General features: G+C 32.6%; 1 protein-coding gene across 1 annotated transcript in view; it reads left to right on the forward strand.

Annotated features, from left to right (window-relative positions):
* Positions 1–23,412, forward strand: part of RASSF9 (Ras association domain family member 9) — a 46,884-nt gene extending 23,472 nt beyond the window's left edge. Inside the window, exon 2 of the mRNA XM_023504324.2 lies at positions 21,940–23,412. Within this exon, the coding sequence (XP_023360092.2) occupies positions 21,940–23,200 (1,261 nt within the window). The 3' untranslated portion in view covers positions 23,201–23,412. The remainder of the gene's footprint in view (positions 1–21,939) is intronic.
* The last annotated feature ends 655 nt before the right edge of the window (positions 23,413–24,067 follow it).

A 24,067-nucleotide genomic window follows, 5' to 3' on the forward strand; every position in this document is an offset into this window, starting at 1 on the left:
GTTGGAATTTCTACATTTGAACTCAGATCTTAATTTCAGGTCAGTTTCTACTGTGTCTGTCATCTAGCTAACTCAAGCATAATTTTTTTTAGCACAACTCAGTTTCAGTATGTTACTGCCTCCTATTTAGTAATTTCCAGTGGTTCCCTATTATCTCTAAGAACTTATATAAGCATCATTTGGTATTTTTAAATGATGGAAATAGAATCAAAGTACATTGTTCCAGGTGACGATTAATAAGCTATTCAACTTATCTGAGGACAAAGATGTGTTGGAGCCAGCACTAAACAGTTCCAGAAAGCTAATAATACAGTTAAGATGTGGTACTGCTAAACTTCCATGTGTGTGTGTGTGTGTGTGTGTGTGTGTGTGTGTGTCTGTATTTATATCTATCTATCTACATTTTCAGTTTAATTCCTCTGATATTTTTGACTTTTAGTTCTTCCAATACTTCCATAAAATAATTTCTTGGTGATTTAATTGAGATGGTATAAAATATGTAGATTAATTTTAGTAAAATTATCATTGTTATTATATCAGTCCTGCCTGAATGATTAATATTTCTCCATTTATTTAAATCTGATTTTATTTGTGTACAAAGCTTTTTGTGGTTTTGTTCCTATAGATCTGGGTTTGTTTTGGTAGGTCTATTCCCAGATATTTTGTACTTTCTAGACTTAACAGGGTGAGTTGCCTAGTATCACATAGCCAGCAAGTATGTCTGAGACCAACTTTAAACTAAGGTTTTATGAGAACTGACATTGTGTTACTTAGTTGTACCAACAGCAATCATAGGATAATAGATTTTAAAATAGTCATATAGGTTACCTTCTTCATCTTACAGATGAGAAAACTAAATGAAAACAGTACTGACTCTGGAATTGAAGAACCTATGTTCAAATCCCACCTCTGATTTTACTATCAAAGTGATATTTAGCAAATTGTTAATCTCAGGAGGTAGTTTCTGAAATTCTGCAAAGAATAATTCAGATTAGAACTCAAATGAAAGAAAACTTGTTCCATTTCTTTTATTTTTAATATGTGCAGAGGGAGAGGAATGGTGATTTTGCAATTTAAGGAAATTCCCCTAACAATACATCTTAATATTTTTTCTGCAATTCATTGTCTTTGAAAAGCTGCCTAAAGATTAAGAGGTTAGGTGACTTGGTCACAGTCTAAAGACACTACATTTCAGAGAGAGATTTTCAATCCTCACTCTTTCTGAAATCAATGCTAGCTGCCTTTCAACTATGTCATTTTCCTTTTCATGTATAACTTGAAATGATTTTAAAAATAACTCATAGTAACACATTTGTACTTTTCTTAGTTGCTATTTCTTAAATCTTACATTCTTGCCTTTACTCAAAAGTATTATCATTATGATTATAATAGTAATAGCTGCTATGCTATCGAATGGCCAAAAATATCCCCCTATCCAAATCTCTCTGGTTAATTGGTTAGGTTTTGAGGGTTTAGAATCAATGTAAGTAACAATTGTTTTTTAATTTGGCAAGATACTTTGATGGTCTTCCCAAATGAGAGTGATATTTTTGTGATGTTAAATTAAATTATCTTTTGTCTCAGTTTATACCTAGTTCTTAGTTATTGAATGAGTGTTGTCTCAGACAAACTGTAACCTGGGAAAAAACCTTAATTTAGAAAGACCAAAGTCATCCACTGCATCCTGGCCCATCTCTAGTTGTCTTGACTTTTTTGTTTTTATTTTAAAAGCCTGGCAATTATTTAATGAATCATTAAAGGGCTGGGTTGTCTAGTGAAACAAATTCTAGGTAATAACTTCTGACTTACTATTATTATTATTATTATTATTAACACTATACTTAGCTTGGTGCCATCCATAGGTGTGAACATATGCCTTTGGTCGTCTGTATGACATTCAAAAGTTAAAGCTTTTATTTCCTCAAGTCTTTTTTTGTACTTAATTTAGAAATCAGATTCTTTAGTCCATGACTTGAGGGATGGTCTGAACAAAATTGAAAGCATTATGTGCCAAGAAAATATTTAGAAATTAGGTTCTGATTTTCTTATGTAGTTTAGCAGTTTTAGTTCAGGAGCATCTAGTCCCAACTAAAAACCTTTGCCAATCCCTCTTAATTTTTAATGACTTTGCTCTCTTAATTATTTCTTATTTCTGGAAATTTTGGCCAGTGACTAACTTTTGGCTTTTATAAAAACACATATTATACTTTACCTGGTACCATTCATAAATAGGAACTTAATCTTTGTTTTTATTCTCAGATTTTTCTTAGCCATGTCTTTGGTTGTTTATGACATGAGAGAATAAGCTTTTATACCTTTAACTTTTCAAGATATATTTAAATTTTAATTTAAAAGTCAGATTCTTTAGCCACTGGCTTAAAGGAAAGTCTGAACAAAAATTGAAAGCACTATGTACCAAAAAAAATTTATAAATTAGGTTTTGATTGTCCTATGTAGTTGGCAGTTCAGCAACATTTTGTCATTAGTTATTTCAATCATGTCTGACTCTTCGTGACCCCATTTGGCATTTTCTTGACAAAGATACTGAAATGCTATTCCCTTTCTTTCTCCAGCTCCTTTTACAGTTGAGGAACCTCTAGCAAATAGGGATAATTGACTTGCCCAGGTATTACAGCTAGTAAATGTCTGAGGTGAGAATTTAACTCAGGAAGATGAGTTTTCCTAACTCCAGGTCTGGTACTCTGTCCACATCCTAGTTGCCTCAAGAGCATCTACTCTAAATTAATATCTCATCTTCTATAGGAAGCCTTTCCCAACCCATTGTTTATGTTTTTCCTCTCTTATTTCCTACTTATCCTGTAAATAATGTTTTCTTTTTTTTTTTTTTTTTTTTTTTTTACTTTGTCTTCCTTAATAGATTGTGAGCTTCTTTAAATCAGATTGTCTTTTTGCCTCTTTTCATAACCCAATTCTAAGGCACAGTACCTGGCTAAATAAGAAGGTGTTAATAATATTTATTGATCGATTGGTCTGTTGATTTATTGCCAGATTTAGAGTACTACATAATAAATTATTACTTGTCCTAAAAGCAATCAGAAAGTTCAGCTGATCTGAATTGTTCATAGTAGCGTAAGATTATGAGAGTAAATATAGTTAATACAGAGCCAGCTTTTAAGTCAAAAAGTTGTTCAGTTGTTTCAGTCATGTCCAATTCTTCATGACTCCATTTGAGGTTTTCTTGGCAAAGGGAGTATAGTAGTTTTCCATTTTCTTCTCCAGCTCATTTTACAGATGAAGAAACTAAAATAAATAAGGTTAATGACCTGCCCAGGGTCACACCATTAGTAAATATCTGAATCTGAATTTGAATTCAGGTCTTCCTTTATGCCAAATTGCCCCATGCCAAGAATGTATGGGTTAAAAATCTGGCCTCTGACACTTTCTAGCTGTATGACTCTATGCACATAATTTAATGCCCTAGTGCACTAGGCATTTATCTAAAAATTGCAGAGAGCTGCTAACCTTTCCTGTCAGAGAGTATTTCCTTGCCCAGGAATTCCCTATACCATTGAAATCATAGATTTGTTGCCTAACCCTAGCCTATTATAAATTTTTTGTTGTATATGATTAAAAAAAATCTGAGTAATTCTGGTACCTTCTGAACAATCACAGTAAGCTGACATAGATTCAGTTTAGTTATGGGGATAAGCATATTTCTTTTTATATACACATCTGTATATGTCAAGTGTATATAACAACATGCCCTTCAGTCAAAATTCCATATGCTATAGTTTCATCACCATGTGATTTTATTAGATCTGGGCCACCAGGCAAGGCTGAGTCTTGGGCAAGGGTGAAGATAATATTAAAAATAGATGATTATGTTTAACCTATACTGGATAGATCACTGTCTTGGAGTGGGGTAAAGGAGGGAGAAAAATTTGGAAGAGAAGGGTTAGCAAAGGTGATAACTTTATCATGTATTTAGAAAAAATAAAATACTATTAAAAATTAAAATAGAAAGCATTTAAAAATTGATGATTATCTTTAGGGGAAAAATGGACTTTGGTAGAACTTCTATTGCCTACTTTCTTTAGCAAAGATCACAATCTTTCTAGGCCTTTTCATTTGAAAGATTTTTATAAATACTCAGCAAAAGATCTATCAAAAAAGCATATGCCATCTAGGCCAATTAACATTAATTGTTGTAATAGTTAGTAGTCCATTAAGAAGAAAATGTTATAGAGGAAAAGAGGATAGATTTGGAATCAGAGAACCTGATACATTGACCCTGACACATGTGATCCTAGACAAGTTATTGGACCTCAATTTCCTTTCTGGAAATTAAGGGACTGTATTTGATGGACTCTGAGTTTTTCTTCTAGCTCTGACTATAAGATCCATGGTCTCTAAAATTCCAGAATTTTTATCCCTAAGTGCAGTCTCTGGCATTCTAGTTATGTGATATTGTTTAAGTCTCATCATTTCTCAGTGCCCCCAGCATCATTCTAAGATTACAAAAGGTAAGAGAACTCAGGTATCTGAGACTCTCAGACCAGGTCATCACTACATTGGACTACTTCTCATGTTAGGTGCTACAACTATTAATACTCCTATTTTGCAAATGAACAAACTCTGATGTCCTTCACTGCTTCCTCAAATGTGAACTGGACATTTTGGAAAGTTCTTGATTTCCTCGTAGAGATATTCTGAAAAGTCGAAGATATTTAATGAGGAGTCTTATGGAAGAATGATCATAAACATGGACATTTAATGTAAGGGATTGTCCAGAAGCCTCAAAAGCTCATTGCCTGAAGTGAAATCTATAAAGGCAAACAATAGAAATTAGATTTTGTAGTACTATAAGTGTCCTAGGATTGCCTATGATCTTGAGAGATAATAACTTTTGAAATGTCTGTGGTTAGCAAAACAGTTAGGTACTACTTCAATAGCCTAAGTATAGAAAATATTGACTGTAGTTCATGCAGGTGAAAAAACATTGCATAAGAGCATGAAAATATTTGCAACAAAAATATTATCAAAATAGAGCATCAAAGCTTACTTAACTGACCAAGCAGCACAAATTTTTTTTTCTCCCAGCATGTACTCACAAGTGAATCCCCATTAAGATTTCTGTGGGAATTTTAACTTTAAAGGATTGCATGATAGACTCTGTAATAAAAATGGTAAAAAGACATTCATAGGCACATATAACATATGTCTGTAAGAATGTTGTAAATGCATACTATGTAATTACGGAAGCAGTGTTTTTACATATAAATACAGACACATATATTTAGAATGGTCATTAAAAGAGAATAATTTTGGTTAAATAAGTTTTCTCATTAAATGTAATTGAGATTTCAGTTGTTACTAAGATGTAATAAAAAAAGATTTTTGGAAGACTATAATGTACACTGGAGTTTCCTATTTTTTCAGTTACTAAGATGTACTTTAGTTCAGTTATGAGACACACATTACAAATAGACAAACCAATTCAACTTAAGTTTTAAAAAAAAGTCTACTCTCTCAAGCAACATATTTATTTAAAGATCTTTCTTTTAGTTTGATTCAGTTTGTTATTGTTGACAGGGTCATATCACAGGGGCATATGTTTAGAGCTGAAAGAAATCTTGGAAACCATTTATTGAGTACAACTAGTTCAATTTACAGATGAAGAAATTGGAATACAAAAAGTGTAAATGATTTGTTCAGGTTACACAGCTCATAAATATCTGAGACAAAATTCCAGCCTGGGCCTTCCAGATTCTTTATCCTATAATCTATTCACTAGGCCATCCAGTTGTCTATAGATGTATAGTTGGAAGGATGTCTTTTTACAAATGAAGAAATTGTGACTCAGAGAAAGTCTTTTGCCCAAAGTTACTGGTAACAGAGACAAAATGAAATTAACACACAGATCATTTGATTGTAGAAACAGTACTCTTTCCATGACATCAGACTTCCTACTTCTTTTTACAGCCAAACCTACTAATTAGATGGTACAGGGGACAGAGCCCTGAGCTTGAAATCAAGAAGGTATCTTCATGAGTTTAAATCTGGGTTCAGACACTAACTAGCTGTGTGACCCTGGGCAAGTGACTTATCCTTGTTTTCCTCAGTTTTTTTTTTTTTTTTCATCTGTAAAAAGAACTAAAGAATGAAATGGAAAACTACTGTAATATATTTGCCAATGTCATGAAGAGCTAGAAATGATTGAAAAGACTAAATAACCTGTTTTAGAAGTCCCATGCATAAAAGAATCCAAGGATACTTTTCTTCAATCTAAGTGGACAATTAGAAACCAAACCTTCCTGAACCCCAATTTCCTTATAAAATGAAGATATTTGACTAGATATCCTTTAAAATCCCTTTTTGTTCTTAATCTTTTATCCTATAAAATCAATTAGCAAAGTAAACAGCTTGCTAATTATTTGTCCTATGGAATCCATTAACTAGAAAAATTAATAAATGAATTGTGACACAAATAAAACCAATTAAAGTAAACATTATCTGAAATATCTTCAGTTTAAAAATTATCTAGCTATTTTTCTAGTGGAAAAAAGTAGTATTTTCTCCAAATCAAACTGAATTTCTCAATCTAAATGTAAAATGACTAGATCTAAGGGAATCTGGTAGCTACTAGACCCTGCACAGATTAGGCATAATTTGAATAAATATGACTTTCTTATTATCAATGGTTTTCTACAAATGGAGATAGTCTTTGAGCCATTACACACTTTCCCTACAATAATAATAGTAACTTTATTCATGCTAGTATTGCATGCTTACAACATTTGAACCAGTGCTTACATGTCCACAATCTTACATTCTCTTATAATAGCCACACAAGAAACAGTTTGAGTAGTGGGAAAATGCCAGCCTCGGCTGGGTTCAAATCCCTCCTTGGTTACTCAAATAGTTCAGACCAATCTCTTCCCACATCAGGTCACTCTTTAAAATTATAATTTAAGAAGATATCCTTGGTCTGCATCAGCAGACAGAATTTCCACTCTGAGAGTTCCCCCATGCTGTTGCAATACTTAGACTAGCTTTAGAACAAATAAACAAAAAATAGTGAAGTGGAATTGGTCGATACTATTAACCTCATAGATCAGGTGAGATGTCCAAGGCTTGTACAAGTATGTGACTTTCCCATGACAATACATCTCATTACTGAGAATATTAATCTGATATTTAGACTTCTGGTAAAGCTGTCTTTCTACTATGGCAAACTCTTCCAAAACAAAGGACAAACAACAAAATCTGAGTCCCAGAATTCCTTTGGAAGGTACTATTGCTGGAGCTTGCCCCTTCCTAGACACATACTCTTCCAGAAGGCCCAAGAAGCCTCCACTGCCATATTTACTCTTCTAACCCCCTTCTAAACTTTTCCTCATATCCTACAATGTTAACACATTACTAATAATAGTACTATTTGCATGACATTCTTTTTAATCCTACTCTTGGCTAGCAAATAAAATGTGGGTGTGATAGGAAAAGAAAAAAAGCAAACTTACTTGATGTATTACATAGGCCATATTATACCAAGCCAGTTGGTTCATTGGTGTTTACTGAGTACTTAGAATTCTTCTGGGAGAAAGGTATTAAATAAATAATAGTCTTTATGAGTTATGCTAGTATCCAATTCCTACTTGTGACATTCAGTGTGGAAAAAATAACCAAGTTTTATGTACTTTTGCAACCTTTTTAATTCATAAGGGAAGGACGGGAACAATCTGCCAATGAATAGTTTTCATCTACTCATCTATAGCTATTTTAATAGTTTTTTTGCTAAATATTGGGTCAGGTCAAAAACAAGAGTTAAGCTGGCTATCATGGGAGGTTTGTGTTCTTTTCAGATACAGAAACAGCATTCCAAGGCCTCTGGGTCTCAGGATTGCTCACTTCATCTATCTGCCTGAGCTCTGCCATGGAGTTTTGTAAACAGCCGACGGTGATTTGGCAGGGTCAGTGTCATGATCTAGCTGTCAGCTTTGCCTTTTCAATTCTGGTTCAGGAGAATTGAGATCCTAAGATGCAGTACTTTAGGTTTCAGAGAGGATACCAATATTTGTTCGTAAAAGGAATTTCCCACTGAGAAGATTCTATACCAATGTAATCAAAGGGTAAATATAAAAAGAAAAATAATTTATGGCAAAGGTCTGATAATGGACTCACTACTTTAGTCCAAGGATAAGACTAATGAGCTTTGGGGAAGCTCAGCACCTGTTGGCAGGTTTCATTCCTAACCAATCCCATGAAACAAAAGCCTGGAAACTTAATTGAGTTTAGATCATCTGAAATATGAGGCTTCCTTAGCCAGGTCCTAGCCAGTGACCTAGATCACTACTGATAGAGTAGCAATAGAAAGCTATTGCTTGCTACTCTCTTGGAATTGTGGCCTAAGGGAAAGATCACTTAATAGGGATTCTGAGGATCTAAGTTAAAGACTAGGTTCAGCTATTTATTACCTGGATAATCCTAGGCAATGATTTACTATATCTAGGATTTGTCTGAGAACTTGTCCCACCCACTTCTAGATATGACCTTTTCTTTGGAGACACACACACAAAGAGAAAATCTCCAACTGTTTGGTTTTTTCTCTCTTTGTATATTTAGAAATTTCCTATAACATAAATAGTATATGTATGTGTGTGTGTAAGTATATATATATATATATACATACTTTTATATATATATATATAAAAGAAATATTAAAAAGAAGGAAAAGAGAAGACAAGAAAGAAAAAAGAGACAGAATTGGAGAGATACAGAGAGAGAGAGAGAGGGAGGAAAGCGAGAGAGGGAGAGAAGGGAAATTGAGAGAAGAGAGACTATATATGCACACACATCTGTATATCTAGCCTCTAGAATTTCTTTCATATTTTTTAAGGATACAGATTGTGTAAAACCAATTGCTTTTTAGATATTGGATTTAAAAATCTTTGTTAATTATAAATTTTAATGTACATATATACACATAAATACACACACACACATATATGCACACACTTTTTTGAAGCTTGGCTTTATTTTAATTAAGATCATAGTATTTAGATTTGGAAAACACATTAGAGATTAACTCATCCAATTTCTTATTATACAGGCAAAGTCATTAAGGCTTAGAGAGATTGGGTCACTTGTAAAGTCATGGGAGGTAGCTATTATCAGGAGTCTTTCCCAGTTCAAATTTGATCTCAGACACTTAGCAGGTAATGTGATCTTGGATCAGTTACTTAACCTTGTTTGCCTCAGTTTCCTCATTTGGAAAATGAACTAGAGAAAGAAGTGGAAAATCACTCCAGTATCTTTTCCAAGAAAACCCTAAGTGGGGTCATGAAAAGTTGGAGACAAGTGAAAAATGATTGAAGAATAGCAACAACAAAAGTCATGTAGACAATAAAGATGTGAGCTAAAATTTGATCCTAGATCCTCCTGTTTCAAATACAGTATTCTTTCTGCTATACTACAATGATTTCCATGGATTTTGAAAATGTAATTTAATAATTTATCAAAAAATCACATACCAATTGAATTTAAATTGTGGAACAATTTCAAATTTATTTTAAGAATTTAATAATGAATTTTAAACCCAGTATCTAAAAACCAAGCAAGAAACAATAGTACAGGGACAGCTATATGGCACATTAAATAGAGCACTGCCTTGAAGTCAAAAGGACCTAAGTTCAAATCTGGCCTCAGATACTTAATACTTATTAGTTGTATGACCCTGGACAAGTCACTTAACCCTAACTGCCTTATTCCCTAAAAGAAACAACAATAGAAAAGAAATAATATTATAGAACTGAAATTTTTAAATGTTATTTTATTTTTAATTTATGGAGTAAATAAATTATTTCTATCACAGTACAATTTTTAAAAAAAATCATTGCACATGAAACTGCAAATCTACTCTGCACTATTTGCTACTCCTTTCAAATAAACAAAAAAAAATAGTATCACATCAATTTATTTTTTTTCTTCCTCCCCATCTCACATCTCTTTCCCTGATCAATCTGTCAATTTTTTAAGATACTCTCAAAAAATTGCATGGTAGAGGAATTAAAGAGGTGATCCTAGCATAAGGATCTATCCAACTCCCAGTGGATTTGTTATTTTGACCAAATTACTTAACCTCCCTGATTTTTAGGCAATTTTCTAAGACTATAAATTGCAGAGAAGGTGCTGGCCTGCATTACAAAGTTTCCTCACCAGGGTATTGCCCATGCTAATGAAGTCACATTCCCTATTCTTTATACTAACCTAAGTTCAGTGACTTATTTTGTTTTAAAGACAAAGATATATTCTTTTTCTCTTTAGTTATCAAAGTTTTCTTAAATTATTCACATGTAGCTGGAAAAATAAAGCAGATCTTCCCAACACCAACTTTACAGATGTTATGAGTTGAAAATATTGTTTGTATTACTTAACTACGAAAATACAAAATCTCAGATGTTACTTGGATACTTAGATACTTAGATACTGTATCTAATGATACTTAGTACTGTAAGATATCTTGAAGATCATATAATTGGGACTGTATATTACAGACAAATCTTTCTTCTAGGGCTTTTATTCTCCCACTGGTTCTCAAAGTATGGTCTAGAGAATCCTGGGGATCTCTAAAACCCTTTTAGAGGGTCTACAAATTCAAAAATAGTTTTTATTTCCAATATGGTAAATGTCTATAAATATAATCCAGATAAACAAAAACTCTTTGGAGAAATCCTCAATAATTTTTAATAGGATAAAGATATTGAAAACAAAAGTTTGAGAACCACTGTATTAGACAATGGAAAGGGGAACAGAGATTTATCTACTGTTTACTATGCACCAGGGGGAAGCTAAGTGGCTCAGTGGATACAGTACTGGGCTTGCAGTCAGGAAGACCTGAATTCAAATCTGGGATTGGACACTAATTGTGTGAACCCTATATGCCTCAGTTTCTTATCTGTAAAATGAGCTGGAGAAGGACATGGAAAACTATTTTAGCATCTTTGTCAAGAGATACCCTAAAAGGATCTTAAAGAGTCAGAAATGCTTGAATAACAATAATATAGTAGTCTAAATGATACTAAATGCTTTACAAATATTATTTCAATGCTCACAGCAATGAGGTAGATACTATTATTTCCTTCATTTTACAATTGAACATACTGAGGCAAATAATTGCCCCTCAATGTGATAAAATGTGAAGTTGATTAGGGAAATAGAAAGTGCTTTGGAAACTACAAAATAATATGCAAATATGAGCTATTATCAGTAATGTAGTTATTGTTATTCATTGAACTCAAAGTGATTACAACAACATCCTATAACTTCTGTAGGAGCCAAGAAAGACAAGTAGATTCTTTTTTCCCTCAATAGTATTTCATTTCTCCAAATACCTATAAAGATAGTTTTCAACATTCATTTTTGTAACATTTGTGTTCCAAATTTTTCTCTCTCTGTCCTTTTTCCCTCCCTTTCCAAGACAGTAAGCAATCTGATATAAATTAAATATGTGCCATCCTTTTAAACATACTTTCATATTTAAGACAATTAGATCTTAAGATGGCCATGGAATCCAGAAAAAGGAAGTGAAAGTCCCATCATTAGGTTGTCATTAGAACATAGCAAAAAAAAAAAAAATGAGTTCAGTTCAAGGTGATACCATTTTGGAAAACTTTTATAGCTGAGTTTGATCAAATTAGAATAATTAGGATGATGGAATGTCTCACTTTTCTCCTGAAGAAATATTCATTGAAAAATTTAGAGATATTTGGCCTGGAAATAATGAGATAGCTATCCTTAAATATTTCACAGGTTGTTAAATAGAAGGGTTTTAAATTTGTATTGTTTGGTCCCAAAGGACACAACTAATAGTAATAAGCAAAAGCTTAAAAAAGACAAATCAAGGTCAGGAAAAACTTCCTAAAGATTTTGAGTATCCAAAAAGTATTATGCTCTAATTTGGAATATGAAGAGAAGTTTCCAAGCAAAGTCTGAAAGACCACTTCTCAGGCATGCTGTAGAAAGAATTATCATCATAATCATTATCACCATGCTAGTTGCTTACTGAGGTTCCTTCTTATTCTGACATTCTGTGATCCTGGAATTATTAACATAAAATTGAGAAGTTTTGAAAAGAGGGATAAAATTATACTTATGAAGATAATATTTTATACACAGATACACACTATATATACACATGCATACATATAGATATCTTCTTATCACTACCAGACACAATATCTATGACTGGACATGTGATTTCATTTTATAAGAAATTCCCAGGTGAGTATACTCCCTCTACCAAAGGAGATGAGAATCTTCTCTGCAATTTCTGTCTTAGAGGGTTGCCTAAGGCACTAAAGAAGTTTAGTGACTTGCCCAGACCTTACACATAGAGTTAAATAAATGTTTGCTGAATGAATTAAAGAATTAATGAATAACCCAATCAGAGTAGGATTATGAAATAAATACAACTTTCAAAACCCAAACAATACCATAAAGGAGATTTTAGACATGATGAAGCACATACTAGGTGTGGAAAGTTTCTTGCCAAAATTTAGTAATGAATGGTCATTACTTTTGAACTTGTTCAGTCTAGTGGCTTGATTTTTGTAGATTATATGTCAGACTATAAAAATTACCAGCATTTAAATCATGCTGACCATACAAATGAAAGATGACTTGTGGTAGGCTTTTGGTTCATAATATGCTAACATTAAAAAAAAAAAAAAAGATTTCTTTTAAAATTTATCATCTTTTGTCTGTAAAGTACTTTATAGCAATAAGTAAATTTTAACTATTATTATTTCTGTTATTAGTCATCTTCATTTGAAAGTTTAATTTTTTTTTTTGTTCTGCTAAATCACTGTCATAACCTCAAAAGAAGATAATGATTGGAAATTGAGTGTAAAGTATATTACTCTATTATAGAGTAATTTTCTATTAATTTTCTGGTTCCCATAAGTTGTCAGTGGGGAAACTACCTTCACTGAAATATTCTGGCAACTAAGTGTCTGAGTGATAAAGTAAGTGTTTGCCAACATCTTTTTGTCATGTACTTTTTTGGCTATGTGTTGAAATTTATGGATCTCATTTCAGAATCATGTTTTTAAATACATAAAATAAAATAAATAGGATTTAAAGGAAACCAATTATATTAAAAGAAGGATGCAGTTTTCCCCTCCAAGTTCAAAGATCTTAAATTTACTTTAACTTCAGCTTTAGAACACTTGTCTTATAAAACTGCCCATAACACTAAGAGATTGTTACTTTCCCAAGTTTGTAAAGCTTTTAAATGTCAGATGTAGACTCCAAAGCTGGAGGAAGTAGAAGCATAACACCCAGAAAAGAAAACTCATAGCCTCACTTTTGTCTTCCCAAACTGGAATAAGATATTGTTCTAGAGTCCATGTTTTAGAAAGGAGATTGACAATTCTTTTATTTCCTGTTTTCATATATCTAATTGCATTGGAGGGGTGGCAGTAGATTTTTGGCTATTCTTTGTATACTTAATGTTCTATCTTCTGACTGAACTTTCACTGAGTGCCCTCTATTCTTAGCATGTTCTTATTCCATCTTTATCTGATGACTTCCCTCACATCTTTCAAATTTTAAGCAACATCTCACCTTCTGAAAAAAGGTGATCTTCTTTAATGTTAATATTAATTCATCATATATGTGTATAAAATATATTCTGTTTCTACATGGCTATTTGCATGTTGTCTCCCCCATAGATTGATTTTTTCTGTGAGAGTAGGAGTACTTTCCCTTTCTTTTTATCCCCAGAGGTTAGCATTGTGTCAATTAATATTAATCAATAAGAATTTATTAAGTACCTATTCTGTGCTGGTCAGTAGATGCTTAACAAGTGTTTATTATCTTGTTCAAATTGGATTTTCCCTATTATAATTGTGATGTATAAAAAGTTCAAGAGACATAGTTTTTGGATAATTAATCATTTTATTAATTGTGCTAATAAAAGAAATCAATGAAATTCTCCAATGCCAAAAACCCCTTATGGAATCCACTCAATGCCTATATACCCTTGGAAGAGTGAGTGCTCCTGAGGGAGGCAGTCAACTCTGATGTTTAACAAAATGAAAAGAATGAATATTATAATGAGAGGTGCACTTATTCTGATGAGGTGCTGGGAGATGTGAATCTGGTCATTCAGTCTTACACAAAAAGATTTGTCTCTTATCTGGATTGCCCCTGCCTAGGACAATCTGGACAAAAAAGAGGGGAAAAGGAGAGTGAATCTGTTAAGACCTGGATGAGTGGAACACAATGGGCCAAAATTCACCTTAGAGCAAATTCTTTGTAAAATTATCTAGTTGGATGGAATAAGAATTCCAAGAATTCATTTTATTATCTGCCCTGCCATTCAGAGAACTAAGCTTTGATCTAATCTTCAGATAAAGAAGGGGAAAATCCTGGATCACCCCAATATTTGGTTATTTAATAATAATAATTTCTCTCAGAATGAAAATTCTTAAGAGAGATCTACTTCTTTTCATTTATTTTTGTTCCCAGTGGTTAACATAATATTCAGCACATAGTAAGCATTTAAAAAATGTTTGTTGATTCAATCTGACTTAATAATAGATTATGTGCCCAGAGGAGGGCAGAAATTCCACCCACAGAATTCTCATTTGAAGAAAGTACAATTTTTAAGCATGGTAAATAGAGGATTTAATAGAAATAATACTTATCAAAAATATCTACAAAGTTAATATATGGAAGAAAGAATAGATTTATTTTATGTGATTCCAGAGGCCAAAATAAGAACAGATGAAAATTATTAGAAGATAAATTTTGGATTAATAGAGGAGGGGACATAAATTCCTAGTAATTAGTGCTATACAAAAAAGAAAGGGAGATGTCACATACCCAAGTGATATGTGAGATTTCTTCTAACTCTGAGTTTCTATGATTTTGTTATGTTCTAAAAGCAAATCCTTTTATAGGCAAAACATTCCATGTCCATGAATATGTTTGGGATGCAATTTATAACATATAAACATAGTTCTTTAAGTTTGTGAATTTTTCTCAAATTGAGATTATCCTTTAATCTAATCATTATCACATTTCTATAGCATTATCCCAATGATATGGAGGAGAAACACATTCAAAAAGTATTAAATGTCTTGCCTTTGGTCACCCAGACAATAGAGGTTGAAGGCAAGATTTGAATTTTGGTATATTTTGTTCCTATTCTAGTATTGTTCTATATATTCTGCCATACTATCTTCCAAAGAAGAGTAGAAAGACCAACAGCATGGAAGCCTGCTTTGCTTTTCAGATAATATACTGGTACTTTCTCTCCTATACAAATTTCCTTATATTCATTTTGTATATATTTTATGTACAAGATCTTCTAGAAGTCTTAGTTAGTTTTTAACTATTGAAATTTGAAAGTTAACCAAGACAATGCCAATAGACTTTGGATAGAAGATGCCATCTGTATCTAGAAAAAGAATATGGAGATTGAACATAAATCAACACATGCTATGTTCACTTTTTTTTTCTGTTTTTTTCTCTCCTATGGTTTTCCCTTTTGTTCTGCTTTTTCTCTCTCAACATGATTCATAAAATAATGTATATTAAAAATAAATTAATTTTTAAAAAGAAACTTCAAAGTTATTAAAATCTTAAAGGCCTTAGGGCTAAAAATTTTCACTAAGACTTTTGGAGTACCCTATAAATGTATGCATGTACATGTTGTCTATTGTGCTGGGGAAAACAAAACAAAACAACAACAAAAAAGCAAACACATTGAACTTGGAAGTAGGAAGATGTGATTTTTAATCCTGTGTAAGATACTAGCTGTATAATACTGGAAAAGTCACTTAAATGTTTTGATTCTGTTTTCTCATCTACAGAATAGAAACAAAAATAAGCACCCATCTCCCCATCTCACAAGGTTCTTGTGAGGATGCAATTTTATAAATAATAATTATATATTATATTGTATAACATAATATAATTGTGTCATATTTATGAAAATGTGTCTATATTCTTACCAACATTTAAATGTAATACAAATGTTAACTATTACCATTATCAGTGTTATAGTTATCGTTATTACCTCTCATGACAGAATCCTTGAAAAAAGAGATTTAATATTTCTTTTTGCTTCCTCAGTGTCTAATATAGTGCCTGGAACACATTTGGTGATTAATAAATTCTTATGTATTTCCATATATTCATATGAATTAAGTCTTATTTAAATTGTAGTATGGAAAGTATTTTCAAAGAAATGCTGAAGAGGATTGTTTTTTTGGTGGAGTCATGTTTTTTTTTTTTTTTTGGAGTATAAGTGATCACTCCCTAATTAGTCTTTTTGAAAGGGTCAAATTTTTTATTTTATATTGAGCTTCATTTATGTGGAGCACATCTGTATTGCCATATGTCTCTTGCTTCCTCAGGACTGTTTAGTCCAGAATTCCTATGGCAGCTTTCCAACTGGCAGAAATGCTCCTCAAAAATAATCATCCTTTCTTCATAGTCCCTGTCCTGTCCTGCAGTGAAACCTGATAGCAAAGTCCTAGTTTCATAAGAGCATGGGAATAACTGACCCAGGCTTCATTGTGCAGGTTCTGCTAATTACCCTGGGTGCTGAAGGGGAGACAAGAAACAGAGACTTTCCTAATTGAAGTTGACCAATGAATTGTCTCACTGAGTATGTTCAGTTCTACGTCAGTTAGTTGGATTCAGGCTTTCTGAGGAAATAAGTTGATTCAGTTCATTGGAAAAATCATCATTACTGTTTTGGAATAAGTGCATCAACACCCAGGGACAGGAACAGGAGGATAAAAAGGTAAGGTTGGATCTGCGGTGTCCTTTATAGTTATATGGAATTGTCTTCTATTTCTTTTTTCTGAACTACCCAGATGTGGTATGATAAGGCCAGGAGCTTTTTTCAAGGTTACCAAGTCCTTGATTTTGGTGTAGAACATAGATAAAGGATATCTTCCTATGGACCTGTCAGAAAATGTTTATTAAGATTCTACTATATGCCAGACACTGTAAATGGAATATCAGATTTCAAAAAAGAAGAAAGGACCACTTTCCAATTTAATTACAAAATTAATGTATTATTTTATTTTTTTCTGTCTTTGTGTTTTTAAAGACATGATTTTTAGTTCTCAAAACAAAATTTTTAAAATCACATATTTAATGAGAAATTGTCCTCAATTTAGTCTCACTGATTTCTTTAACAATGGTGGTTTTTTTCAGGTTTCATGTATTTTTTATTAATAATTATTGCTATGAACACTACTATGTCTTCTATGATGATCTAAAGTATATTTGTAATCACCAGAAATATAAAATTCCTCTTTGAGTTTTTCAGAATACATCTATGGTCCTTTAACTTCTCTGTTTTCTGTTTTTGGAAGGATGAAAATAACAATCAAGATGCCATATGATCTATTGAATCATCCTTAGAGTTTTGAGTATAGCATTTACTTAAGTATTTAAGAAGCTTGCATGTTCTAGTATGCAAAGTATTGGATTGGGAGACCAGAAAACTTGGGCTCAAACTCAACATCAGTAGTATTAACTGTATGACATAACTTCAGTTTCTTCCCCCCCCCCTTTTAATTAAAGCTTTTTATTTACAAAACATATGCATGGATAATTTTTCAGCATTGATCTTTGCAAAACCTTGTGTTCCAAATTTCCCCTCCTTCCCCTCACTCCCTCCCCCAGATGGCAGGCAATCCAATATATTTAACCTCAGTTTCTTCAACTATAAAAGGGGAATAACAGTAGTATCTACCTCCCAGGGTTGCTTCAAGGATGAAATTAGATAATATATGTAAAGTGTTCTAAAGGCCACAGAATATAATGGATGTAAATTTGAATTGTTATCATTAGCATTATATTATTAATTACAGCACACCAAGATAAGGACTTTAAGTTAACCTAATGGACAAGTCAATCAGAACTGGTTTTTAATTAAGAAGTATCAGAAAGGAAGGGAGAGTCTTAAACTTATAGAGAGAAAGGAGATATGCAGCAAAAATAGTTGCCAGACAGTTCACTGCAATTTCTGGACCAAAAATCCAAATAGCTGTATACTATCTCTTATATGAGATTTCCATTTACTGTGGATGCAGCAAGACCAAAAGAATGCATGTTTACAGATAAGAGCACTACCCCAATCCCAGAATGACTCAAAGTTCCCTTCTTTGACACAAAACAAGGATGAAAGGTTTATTCTTTTGATCACACATGGAATAATAGTGACAGAACAGGGTTTTTTTTGGCTTTTTTTTTTTTCCATAGAAGCTAAGCTCCCACGGGGTGGAATAATATAGATGAACCTGTGAATCTGGTTGTGGGCTTTATCTCTTTTAAGAGACTAAATAGTCTCATTGGCTTCTTATAAGATCTCTACAAAAGGGGATCAAGGTGGGGAGGTGATACTAGGTTTGGAGTAGATCTAGATTTGGCAATATCTAGAACTGAGAGATTCTGATTTCTGGAAAACAGAAATATCAGCTGAATAGTAATATCTGGGACATAAATGCATGACCATTATATAGAAAATAAATGAAAAAAATTCTGCATGCTTTAAGCCTTACAAACTGATTCTTCAGTTATATAATAGATATCAGTAATGGGCTTTTTATTTTTTTAATTTTATCTAGTTTTGGAAATGATTTTCTTCAGTTAAAATACTGAGTATAATTTTGGAAATTTCCCCTTGATCTGAATTTGGAAATAATTCTATTACAATTTCATCATCCACAAAACAAAACAGAAGCAAACCAACTAGTCTTTTGGATCATCACTTGTAAAAATTTAGTTATCTATATACTTTTTTCTTAGAACAGAACACTCCTTTTTGGTTAAGAGTACTAGACTGAAATCCACCAGGTAGTTTTGTGTACCTTATCTGAAACTTTGCTTTAGGAGTGTTAATGCAACTTTGTATGCAGAGAAAAAGCATTAGTCCATTCATTTTAACAATAGGTTTTTTAAATAAAGTTGAAAAAGAAAAATGTTTCTCCATTGCTACTTTATCACAAACATTTCAAAATCTAAATTTTAAGGCATATAAACTTTATTTCCTCTAGAATTCACATAAATTGAGTAAATATTTTATAATATTTTGCAATAAGTACTTCTATACAATATTAAAAATAGATCAATTTTTACTGAAAATTCCCACATAGGGTTACAGATCAAGAGTTTCATGTACCTAACTTTTATATCTAAAGTAACTGAATTCTTGGGAGATTAACTGAAATACCCAAAATATACAGGTAATCAGAGATGGATTTGGAATCCAGGTCTTATGATTAAAATCCAATATGCTTTTCTATGTGGAGGATGCTGCCTCTACATAATTAGAAATAATATCATCATGTGTTTTCTTTATATCTTTTTTATTTATCACTTAAATAGATATCACTAAAGAATTAGTTTGATTTATACTTAAAATGCAACTTACATAATCAAAAATCTGTGACTTGTTAGGCTGGTGAACATTAATGATGCCTACATTGTTATGTGTGTATATATGAATTTAATAATATATATTAATTATGTACTCATATATATGCAAATGTAATATATTATACAAAATATATACATATCAAATATTAACACACAATATATGCATATCTGCTATGTGTATTCACGTGTTAATAATTTATTAATATAAACTATGAAACTCTTAAGATCTATGACATCTGCTAATCTTTTTGCCATCAAAAGATCATAGATCTGGAATTATAATGGATGGTGGAAGGCACCTAATCCACTTCTATTTTATAGTTCAGGAAATGGAGGTCAATGAATGATGTTTTCACTTCAAAATCTATCAGAGTTTCCTTCCCCATATTTCCTTTCCAACTATCCAAAGCTGTCCGTCTATTTATAGTGCAAATTAGAGATCATCAAATACTTAGCCCATGGATCACATGTTATTGGCAACATTTGAGTATTTTTCACCAGATTAAAACGCAACGGTAAATAATTTTAAAAAATTAAAAATATATATAATAGAGCAAATCTTTTTTTTCTTCTAATCAATATGTAGTTCACAGAAGTTTTTATGTATTATTTAATGACCTCTGCTTCTATTTAAGTTTTATACTACTAGTGTAAAACAGAGCCAGTGCCTTAGTAATATTTTCACAATTACCTCTCTCCTCCAGGGCCTTACTATCACACTTCTATAAAATGTTACATAATGCCATGATTTTGATAATCTTCCTTGATCTCTCCTTTTACCTTTTCTGACCTTTAATGACTCCACATTCTCAGGTATGATAACAACATATCATGGTTGTTTATAGAGAGAAAGGAGATATGCAGCAAAAATAGTTGCCAGACAGTTCACTGAAATTTCTGGACCAAAAATCCAAATAGCTGTATACTATCTGGTATACACTAGTATACCACAACAACAATAATGGTAATGATAGACAAGAGTAGCAGTTAAACTTTGGTGGAAGATCTGGAATAGATCTGCTTTTTACATTTTTTTTTGTTGTCCTGGGAGAAGAGAAGTATATGAGCACTTTTCCCCCATTTTTGACTGGGACTTCCATAGAGTCACTTAACCTTTGACTTTTTCCAATTTTCCTATTTCTATCATCATAGTAAATTATTAAAAGACCTGATGAAAATTTCTCTTCATAAAGATTTGTATGGAGGGATCTTAGTCCCCTTACTCCAAATCCCTTATATTAAAGATAAAGAAACTGAGCCTCAGGAAGGGAATTAGGATTAGAATAGTTCTTGGAGATCATTTGGACAATCAGGAACATTAGATTTAGAATCAGGGGAACTGATTTCAAATCTTGATTCTTCCACTTATAACCTAAAGCTTCTTAGGACTCAATTTTCTTGATGACTTCAAAAATCCTTTCTATCTCTAAATGTATCATTCCATGGTTTTACCATTTGTTGAATGCCTAGATACATAGGGAGAAAGAATTGCCTAAGACCACATATATAATAGTAGACAGATTTTCAACTAGGGAAAAATGTCTTGACTTCTAATCTAAGGATCTACTCCTGTGCCATGTTTTTTTGTTTGTTTGTTTTGTTGTTGTTGTTGTTGTTTATTTTTGTTTTCTTTTTAAAAAGGACTTTAGTTGACTTTTATGAAAAATAGAGCTTGGATAAAGCATAAAATAATAGAAAATCTCCTGAATTTGAAAGCAGAAGACTTATAGTGTAGAACAGTGGAAAAAGCAAAACAAACAAACAAACAAAAAAATGAAAATACTGATTCTGGAATAATAGGACCTGTTTTCATATCATGCTTCAAATGCTTACTATGACATCAGTCAAATTATTTAACCTCTTTAAATTTCAGCTTCTTCATCTATTAAATGAAGGAGTTTTATTAGATGGCCTCTGAGATTTCCAAGCATGGTTCTTTAATTCTATGATACTGTAGCCTGGAGCAATACCCTACTAGTAGCCTGAACTGCTTATTCTTGGTATGACTTTGGACAAAACATTTTATGTCCTTCCCACTCTAAATCAATAATCATAGGTGTTCTGGTGGAGATCAATCTGGTCATTTTTAGGTTTAGATTCGGTGATATTAAATGGCAGACAGTATGGTGGAAGACAGGTTGTGAGGTAATAGGACCTACGTTCAAAGCCTGCCTCTGATTAGTTATGTTAGCATGAGCAGCTTATTTTAAACTCTATGATTCTCAGATTCCTCATCTGGAAAATTAATTGGATTAGATGGTACTTGAGATTCTTTCTGTTTCTAAAGATTTAATTTAATGGAAAAATTATGATGTCTCAATTGGTGGTCAGTTATGCATTTTATCATTTTTTTTTTCACTTTATAACCAAAGGCTATTTATCATACATAGTCTGGGAAATTATATTTTGATGAAAATTTGTTAAAAACTGGAAAAAGCAGCATTGTTCAGCCATCTTTCTGAATTCCCATATGGGATTACAGAAGGATAATATTCTTTGTTATTTTCATTTTAGATCACCACCCAAGGATATGGATATAGAAGAGAAAGAAATTGTCGTTTGGGTTTGCCAAGAAGAAAAGATTGTCTGTGGACTGACCAAACGTACCACAGCAGCTGATGTAATCCAGGCTTTGCTTGAAGAACACGAAGCTACCTTGGGAGAGAAACGATTTCTTTTTGGACAACCCAGTGATTACTGTATTATTGAAAAATGGAGAGGTTCAGAGAGGGTTCTTCCTCCACTCACAAAAATCCTGAGACTTTGGAAGGCCTGGGGAGAAGAACAGCCAAACATGCACTTTGTCCTGGTTAAAACAGATGCCTTGGTTCCAGTTCCATTATGGAGGACAGCAGAAGCAAAACTAGTTCAAAATACAGAAAAACAATGGGACCTCAGTCCAGCCAACTATATGAAAATGTTGCCACTAGATAAGCAGAAAAGGATAGTTAGGAAAACATTCAGGAAATTAGCAAAACTTAAACAGGACTCTGTTATACAAGACCGAGACAGCATGGAGACCTTAGTACATTTGATCATTTCTCAGGACCATACAATTCATCAGCAGGTCAAAAGAATGAAAGAACTAGATCTGGAAATTGAGAAATGTGAAGCAAAATTTCATCTGGATCGGATAGAATATGAGGGAGAAAATTATGTTCAGGATGCTTATCTAATGCCCAGTCCTAGTGAGGTCAAACAACATAAAGATATGAAGGAAGAAGAAAATCAGATAACTGACTATCTGAGTGAGAGTGAAGGAATTTTACAGCTGGAAGAACGATTGAAATATTATAGACTACTTATTGACAAGCTATCTGCTGAAATAGAGCGAGAAGTCGAAAGTATTTACATAGATGTGAATGAAGAAACAGAAGGGGCAGCTACAGAAGAATTAGAAAAGAAAAACTTGGAAAGTATTAAGTATGATTTGGAGAAAAGTATGAAAGCTGGCTTAAAAATCCATTCTCACTTAAGTGGCATCCAGAAAGAGATTAAATACAATGACTCTTTGCTTCAGAGAAAAACAATAGAATATGATCTCCTGTCAGAAGAACTGAATTCACTTCATTTCAGCAACAAGGATGGGTGCCAATCTAATGAAGATAGGGAGAAAGGACTGGAGGGGACCAGTAGTTGTGTGGCTGGCTCTCATTTTACTCAAAAATTATTTCATTCTTATACCAATGACACAGATTCAGATACTGGAATAAGCTCTACTCATAGTCAGGACTCAGAAACTACTTTAGGGGATCTGATGCTATTGTCAACATAAATAGAATGATTATTTCATGAACTATTATCATGTTCTAAAAGATTGTTAAAAGAACGTTTGATGGTGAAAGTAAGATCACCCAGGATGTCTTGGTTTCAATGACTGTCCCAGAGGCATCTCATCCCAGAGGTATCAAATCACATGGATACTTGATTTAAGTACTTATGTAGTAGGATGACAAATGAGCTGACTTAAAAAAAAAAAAAAAAAAAGCCAACTTAAATTCTATCAAAAATACTGTTTATTAGGAATGTTAAAATAAAAGAAACTTCAAGTATGAAGATACATACAAAATAATAACAATTGTAGCTTGAGCTTATAGAGATTTTTTTTTTTTAGTTTGTTGTTCATATGTCTTGCAAAAACTTAAAACTGATCATTATTTTGAGAGGGTCAAAAGAATTGAAACTGCATAATAAGAATAATAAATGCCATCTGTAAAAGCTTTTTTTAGTGCTAAGTGGTTGGAATTTTATATCTCAAAAGGTGATAGAGGTTAGCTTCCTTTTACCCAACTTCTTAATCTTTCTTTTATTAATTTCTATTTAGGATGTTTAGCACATTCAGTTATACTCTTCCTGACCTGTGGAGAAAGGCCTATGTAGGAAAATGTTGAGAAAGGCTGCTGAGAGAACTTGGGGCTACAGTGATGGAAGCCAAACCATGGGGTAATTTGAGAGCACAGGACTGGAATAGTCAGCTACACAAAAGCAATCATTGTGAGCAATTCAGAACCACAGAGAGAAGAATCATTTGGCTCTCTTTTGTTGCCTTGGGCAGCACCTAGGACAAAATCAATGGGACATAGAAATTCTTTATTTCACTGAAACACAGAATAGAATTTCAGAAAGAATCACCAAACAGAAA

This window comes from Sarcophilus harrisii, chromosome 5 (assembly GCF_902635505.1).
Source record: "Sarcophilus harrisii chromosome 5, mSarHar1.11, whole genome shotgun sequence".
Lineage (NCBI taxonomy): Eukaryota > Metazoa > Chordata > Mammalia > Dasyuromorphia > Dasyuridae > Sarcophilus > Sarcophilus harrisii.